The 8,347-nt window shown below is 32.5% G+C and overlaps 1 protein-coding gene across 1 annotated transcript; it reads right to left on the reverse strand.

The window, feature by feature from the left end:
* Nucleotides 1–804: 804 nt before the first annotated feature.
* Nucleotides 805–4,669, reverse strand: LOC127712984 (uncharacterized). Its single transcript, XM_052219566.1, has 4 exons — nt 4,663–4,669; nt 4,051–4,326; nt 2,393–2,499; nt 805–2,070 (listed from the first exon to the last, which is right to left on the reverse strand). Exons 1-4 carry the CDS (start codon nt 4,667–4,669, stop codon nt 805–807), a joined length of 1,656 nt encoding a protein of 551 aa, XP_052075526.1.
* Between the last annotated feature and the right edge of the window lie 3,678 nt (nt 4,670–8,347).

Raw genomic sequence — 8,347 nt, forward strand, 5'->3', positions numbered from 1 at the left:
TTTTTTCCAGTGATTGACAGTAATCTGTAATCAAAGACATGTTTGATTAAATATAATCTTAATTCAATCGATTACAGCCAAACATATGATATAATCATCGATTATTTTTCGATACAATTCGATAACTTTAGTAAAATAGTTTGATGAAATACAACATAATTTAAATGAAAATGTATATGTATTTATCACTTTATAGTACAGATAAAATATTCATTTCAAAAAGAGTTTATCAGATGCCTTATTTCTATATATTGTCTCTTGCTGCATTATGATCAACCAGATCTCCTACCAAATTTTACTGTACATCCAGCTTTCGAAACACATGACTGTACTTGATCATCTATAATTTAAGACCTTTTATTTCCAAATAAGAAACAATATTTAAAGTAATAAAATATCCCCATTTTAAGTTCTGTACTACATTGAAGTAATAAGCTTATTTGTATTCAAATTCCTTAAAGCATAATTTTCAATTACAAATGGAATGTTAGCTTAAAATAGATAAATAGTCGATTCGTCATAATGTTATGATACAAATAACTATCTGCAGCATTACATGTAATATATGTAGCTTAATTTCAGTATAACATTTGTTATTTGTAACTGAATCTTCAGCATGACATGTAGTATATGAGATAAATCGTCAGGATTAAATTCATTACGTGTAGCTTAATCTTCAGTATAACATGTATTATGTGTATCAAGAACGCCTTAAACAAATCACTTGGCTTTAGTACAAAATAAATAGGTTAGATTTTCCTTATTCATCATTTATGTAACAGATATAGAATGCACTAAGAGTAGTTAATAGAAATATTTAATTACCTTTTCTGTTATCCAACGAGACAGCACAAACTGTTCGTGTTCTATTCCATGTTTTGGACATATCCAACTCTCATCGATGTTGTTTAATTCCTCAATGGATAGCACACATGGATCTTCAACAGCACTGCAGCAAATGTTCAGTTGAAAAGACCTTGCGTTAACATCACACTTCTCACTGCTGGTTTGAATATAAAGATGGCTGATGTTCTGAATGGCAGATTTCAAACATTCACAGATACTTGAAACCAGGTCTTTCATTATAAGAATTTTCTTTCTAGCATGAACAAGACGGACAAAAATCCTTTCATCCTCGCATAGAATATGGATATCTAATGACGGATCAATCGTAAATACTGCAGATCTATGGAAAAGCATGTCATCGTTTGTCTCGCCGTATTTCTTCACATCAAAAATACTGAGGCAGTAAGTGATAAACCTGAATGATAAAGCCGGAGGTATTATTGCAGCATTTGAATTGAATGATATTGCAATGTTTCTTTCACTGAAGGATGGAGACTGAAGGTACCCAGTATCATCTTTAGCCTGGACCATGCTTGCTACATAGTAAAAGTCAGCCGGTATTCGATTGTGATTAGGATCATATCTCTTTGGTTCGACTAGTATATCAAGGTGAGTCATCACTGCTAATAAGTAGTCCTTGCGTTTTTCAAACATGCGATATTTCCTTTTTCTCCAAAGTTCTTCTATTGCAAATTTGGAGATGACTCCTTTCTGGCTCATCAGATTCCACAAATCCTCTTTTAATTTTTCGCCTTTACAGAAACTTTTATCGGTGATTATTGATTTAAAAGCATCAATGAGATACGTTGGCAAAAGTGTAACATGTTGATCCAACCCAGGTTCATCAAAGTATAGAATTTTGCCAATAGCATGATTGAATTTCAGGAAAACCTTGAGTTCAGCATCTGTCAATGGTCTTATAGGATGCTGAGTGTTAATCTTTCTCAAATCGTCAAATGTTATTACATTTATATCATTTCGGATAAGATTTTCGAATTCTAATTCTAGAGGGATAAAGCATTTTGGTAAGTTCTGCCCCCATGTTGGTTGGAGCTTGGACTCTCGTATAATACTTGTTTTGATCTTTGCCATTTCTGGGTCATTTTTGTTTTTAGCATTTACGAAGATTCTGTCTTCAATAACCAAATGTGACATCAGAGGGGATCCCTGAAACATGCTATTTACATCTTCGAATAGTTGTCTTCTCGTTGTTTCAACTTCACTCTTAAAGAATGATACATTGTATCAAATCATTTCCGTTTGAAATTAAAACTAAACGTAACATTAGGAATTTAAAATCAATCATTTGTATCTTAAATTCTTACGTTTCTGTCAGTAAAAGGTATAAAACGTGCATATATTTAAATATCAATAAAAGAGCAGCATCACCTTTATTCACATAATAAACACATATCTACCTATCAGTAAATTAAATTAAAAGACAATGACGCTATATATGATTAACCCAACAAGGAAAATGAATCAAATCAGTGAGATAAAAACCGCATTCACTTTCATTGCATAAACTAAAGTTGTGTATACTTACATGTTTAATCTTGTCTTTATGAGTAAAAACGATCATAATCTTGGGAAATCCATGCTTGCTGCCCTTGCAGTATGTCACAATTGTATTTATCCAGAACCGCAGGTAATCTGTAAACAAGGACGTTTAAAATAATTATGAAAGATAGGTATTTTCATTCTTTAGGGAAAATTGCATTTTTGTTTGTATTTCTCAGCTCGAAATAAAACAATTTGGCAATAATCATAACAAATAATACATGTGTTCATTGAAATTATAATTTTTCAGCTTCAACTGTCACTTCCAATGTAAAACCCATTAGTTGAGTATCAAGATACAACAACATGACAACATAAAATGACAATTAGAAAAAGAAGCAATTAAATGTGCAAACAATACTCGAAGGGAACAAAACGTTTAATGACATGAATGCCATAGTCTTCCTTATATACATTTCCTTCATTCTTATCGTCACATTCTTTTAGTGATCTTTGACAAAGATATGTCAAAGGTCACTAAAAATAACTAATATGGCTGGGGTTTGCAACATTATGTAAATGTACACTTTCAGCCAGTTAAATGTTGAACTGAAAGTTGTGTACAAACGTATACACTACAATAAATTCATTAATAAACAGACATATCGCTTGTAGTCAGTTAAGATCTATTCAGTCTATATTCAGGCTTGATCAGTTTTTGTTATTAATCTTCACTTCATACTGTTCAGATGATGTTAAGATCAATCTATCGTTAACGGCTAAACTTCTTTTAAATGTGCAAAATTGGACTGTGCATACAAATTTAAAAATGTTATGATACTTATGCTTTCTCATTTTAAAGAAACTTATATTTATACATTACTTGCAAATAATGGTATACATGTACTCGATGTGGTACAGTATGAATGCCAATGAGACAACTATTTCCAAATGATTTGGAAGTAACAAATTAAAGGCAACCATACAGTCTTCAATAATAAACAAAACCAATAATGGATAGTCGGCTATAACAGGCTAGATGATGGTTTCTATTAAAAAGTGGTCTCAATGGCGATCTAACAACAGCTTCTGATGTTATAAGGCATTGACAGCTGTCAATTTTCTGTAGCAGAGAGAATGTTGACGTATTACATGTCTTTCTATTGATAGAGTTGTTGGACTTCTGTGTTAATGATACATTCATACATCTCCCTGTATTCCTACTAACTGTATAAGTTGGCTGTTGATCAAGAGTCAGACGGAAATTCTTTTTGTCTTTATTTTGAAAAGGGTAGTTTTGGATGAGGTTGTTCATATGTACAGTGAAAAAACTCCTACAAATGTCTTCTATAATACTGGTGAATCAGTTAATACTTGAGCGAATTTATTGTTTTTCCCTTGACATGGTGTTATTTTTCAACCAAAGAGATCATGCTGTATATATTGAAAGCTGCCCCAAGAAACTCTCATGATTAGTCTGAATTGAAGAAAAAAAAATCCTTTGTTTGGTTGATAACATATTTGAAAAACTCCTTAGGGTTGCATAATTATTCGTTCGTTTGAAATTAAAAAAAATATTTGTATATGTTGTACATGTTGTAGTATACCTTTGAATGTGCATTACGTATAGATACATACTTCGCAGTGTTTAATCTTTAGGAAAAAAATATATTTCTCTTCTGGTTATTTGTACAAACTGTTTACCTCTCGCTGTTTTCCGTCCACTTCTTCCTGGCAGATATTGATCAAATTGACAAGGGTCATCAAGGGTCCTACTACCATCCAGTACAATCAAATATATAGCTCGATAGGACAGGAAACTTTGGTGCGTGGAGTAAAATATATCTTGACCCCCAAAGTCCCATATTATTACCGGAGCTACATGTCTTCGGTGCAATTTTTTCTTTCCTACCCTTAGAGACTGCTTTAAGATGTGTTCTTGTGTAACTGATACCTTTATTTCTTTCACTTCTTTGGAAACTCCGAAGAATCTTTTAAGTTTTGTAATAAATCTAGGGTTAGTAACAGATTCTACAGAATGTGTCAACCCAGTCGTTGCTTGCTCTGTTACAGATGACTTTGACAATGGTTCCGTTTGTTTTTGAACGAGTGAATCGTTCATAGAAAAACTGCTTTGCTTTTTACCACCAGAAACCAATGGCGATCCATGATTTGGCTTATTTTCTTTTGATTCATCTTCTGTTGCAGCATTTACCTTAGTTTGGTGAACTGTCATCGGTATAGCATCCATGACGTCTTCCAATCGGGTGTCTTCATGGGAATAATTCAATTGATCATCTGAACATTCTAGATTACTTGCCATTGCCTTGTTGTTGTGAAGATCTCTGTGTTGACTATCTATATCAGACAAAATATTTATCGGTATGTCGTATTGCAACATTTCGTTTTGCTTTTCTTCAGTAAAAATGAAATTTGGCATTGGTCTGTCATCTTTATTATATCCTTCTTGTTCATGTAAACATAACGGTTCATTTTGAAATTTATCTTTGTCCTTTGAGACCCTCGGTGGTGTATCTGAATCAAATAGGACATTTGGTATAGGTATTTCGTCTAAATAATGACCATGTTGTGTATCTGCATCAAGAAGGACTTTTGGCACAGGTCCTTTGTCCTGCCGATAATCTTGTTGTTTATTTAGATCCAGTGGCACATTAAGAACTAGCATTTCATGATCACCCTGTTGTTTGTCTCGATCAAAATAAGCTTTAGGCACTTGTTTTTTGTCTTTGGAATCATATATTGTTTTATCTAAATCAAGAGGGATATTCGCTAATTGTGTTTCGTCTTTGGTGTGGCCGTGTTGTTTTTGCACTGGTATTTCGTTTTCGTTTGGATCACCTTGGTGTTTATATAGATCAAGACAAACATTTGTGATTGGTTTGTCGTCTGGGATACGTTTCGTTGGTTTATTGACAATTCCTTGTTCTCTTAATCTGCTTGCATACTGTTCGGTTGGAACACGTGGCATTTTATATCTATCCTTATCGACTAATTGTTGTTCGTTAAATCGAACAGAGGCACTTGATGTCGGACTCTTATCGTGCTTTTTGGTTAAATCAGTGTTCAATTCAGTTGAATGACTGCTAATTGGAAGACCAAGTGGTTTCTGTCTTAACGACCTGCTGATGGTTAAGTCTGCTAAAGAGAAATCTGGGGAAAAAAAACTTCAATATAGTGTTATTCGTATTTGGCACAACGTTTGGAAATGTTGGGTTTGCAATATTCCTCAACTTAGTTTTTGATTTGGCTATCCAACTGTGTTGATTTGAATACCACTGATGAGTCTTATGTAAAAGGAACGCGCCTGTAACCTATTATGAGTTTGTACCTGTCAAATAGATACTATGTAATCGACAAATGGATACAGCTTAACGATAAATAGGATATTTATTTTAAATGAATTAAAATCCATGTGTTACATTTATTTTTGCTTTTCAATGAAGGTGCAGAATTAACCTCAATAAAACATCACCTCCTTTTTAGTATATTGATATTTATAATATACTGTTGTGAACGGGACTTCGTATGTTTCTCTTTATTTGAACTTTGAGAAGACAGTAGTCAATAAACATTCGTTGAACTGCCAATGATTCATTCAGACACATTCTGTATTTGGCAGATTTTTATTTTTTGAATTTTTCTATCGACGTTTTCAGTTGTTTCCACAATCGATTTCATGTATTTTTGTTTTCAAATTGAATAATTAATTTAAAGTAGAAATACCAATTTTTATCATGGACATGTATTATTCGGGGTAAACATATCATAAGTGTCTTAAATATTTTAACATTGATTGAATAGACTATTTTCAGAGAATAACAGCATTCATAATTGTTTTATGTCAGCATAACAGTATGGACAGTTCTTGTGAAGTTCTGGCGAAGGCGATCCATGTCTGCGATAGAACACTTACAGCATAATTGATATAATAAAGCGATGCTGTTTTCAATATCTTAAAAGAATCATTTTTTTATATTGTATACAATAATACAAACAAGATACATTGAGTTATTGCTCACACATTGATATCTGCTAACATCGATGGCACAATAATATATGTCATATGGTACGGCAATGCCAGATAAATCTAGATTCGTTGCTAAGAAAAAAAAACGACATAAAATATGTTACAGACAGATGAACGTACGGTGAGACGGACAGTCATACGCTTTGAGAGGGGTGTTGTGATAACTAAAAAGGAAAAACACCCATCGCTCTGATTGCATATGATATCCTCTTTATAGTTTGACCTTACAAATCAGCGGTTTGAAGTTTTGTCTCAAATACATCTCTTGTGACATTGTTTTAAGTATTGAAACCATTCCACAGTATACTTAATTTGAGAAGATACAGTATCATCTCTATGTGTTATTGTACAGCCTGGTTTGGATCATTTAAACATTTATTTCATAGCATATAAACATATTCGTTTGAAAGAAAAGCAGTTGTATTACACTGCAACATTTTTAATCATCATAATCATGTACCTTGTTTGCCATTCAACCATATCTCCGTTTCTCTGTCAATATACGACAAGCCTGTATATAGACCGATCCCGTCAGTGGATTTTCGCACACTCGTTGGTCCCTTGCCAACCATATATCGAGCTATTGTTGTTTTTCCAGTTCCCTGTTCGCCCGCTAACATTACTCGTGATTCAAAATGAGAGTAACTTTCTTCCTCGAGTAAATGAGTGAACACTTTTGCTGAGTCTTTATCGAGAGCTCTAATTTCAGCTGGTAAACCTTTAACAATTTATAAGAATAAAAGATACTACTTAAATATCCTCACAATGCAAACATAATTCACACAATATACAGATTTGAATATAAATAAGATATAGGTGTGTAGTTCACATGAGATATTCATAACAACTATATGATATTATAGACTTGTTGATTGGTGAATGTCTGGTGTCTGATAACCTAATATATGACTTAATGTAAATATGGCAAAAGGCTTACAAAAAAAACCCCAGTTTTTTATACAAAGAATAAGATAAAATAACCAATAATGAAAATATGTCTTTCTAAATTTGCTGCATACGAATCGCTTTTCTGGATTAATGTTCATCAGATACGCTTAACCAAAAAAGTAAAATATAAAGAATGTATAAGTACATAAACACAAAGAGAGCGACTTAGCCAGCAAGGATCTAAAATAGTAAAATCAATCTAAGGTCAACTTTGTCCTAGGGAGTCAAAACCTTAGATTTTTTTGATAATTTCTGACTTTTTCAACTATGAATAAAAAAATTGAGTTATACATGATGTCATCACGAACGCGCAAACCCTACTTATTACAAAGTATAGCGAATTTATTTCCTTTTAAAAATGAGGAAATAAATATCATAACCACAATAGTTTTCCAGAAGAAAGCTAATTTAATGTTCCAGGTACATTAATACACATATCATGGACGTTATAAAATACGTTCGTAAAACGGATCTCCGTATTACTGACGTTCGTATTCATTCGTTTAACACACCTTTTTTTTCAAACATCCGTATAACGGCTGTAAAACCACATTATTTTTTTTTTCATTAAACAATATATTGTAAAATATTTACATAATATATTTCTTTCATTGTTATATTGATTAATTTGGAACATAAACGTGTAAAAATGGTTATAAAGAAAATATGATGTTTCGATGTATTAAAAAGTTAGATTTTTTTTGACATGTCGTTATTAATTAAAGGTATACTACCCTGCAAAAATAACATGTACTTGTCTGTTGGGTTTTTGTATTACTGTTGTGCTGTCTCATAGTAAATTTGCCATGCATGATGTGTATTCGAAGGTCAATACAAAAAGGTCAGATATATGTATATATTTGTGAACCTCATGTTTGCGGTATACCATCTTTTCCGCAAGTTTACTGTTTTCTGTATTGTATTAAATTAATAATTAAGATCTATTTTTACATCTGGTGATCCGTTTATTTGGCAATCGACCTGCTACGAAGAAATTTGTTTTGC

This window comes from Mytilus californianus, unplaced genomic scaffold (assembly GCF_021869535.1).
Source record: "Mytilus californianus isolate M0D057914Y unplaced genomic scaffold, xbMytCali1.0.p SCAF_8, whole genome shotgun sequence".
Classification (NCBI taxonomy): Eukaryota; Metazoa; Mollusca; class Bivalvia; order Mytilida; family Mytilidae; genus Mytilus; species Mytilus californianus.

Bases quoted from the DNA above. Each gene is read 5' to 3' on its own strand.
- LOC127712984 (XM_052219566.1), bottom strand. The intron at 2,500-4,050 runs GTAAACAGTTTG...CCTTGTTTACAG, and splicing joins TGGACGGAAAACAGCGAGAG to ATTACCTGCGGTTCTGGATA. The intron at 2,071-2,392 runs GTAAGTATACAC...TCATTCTTTAAG, and splicing joins ATAAAGACAAGATTAAACAT to AGTGAAGTTGAAACAACGAG.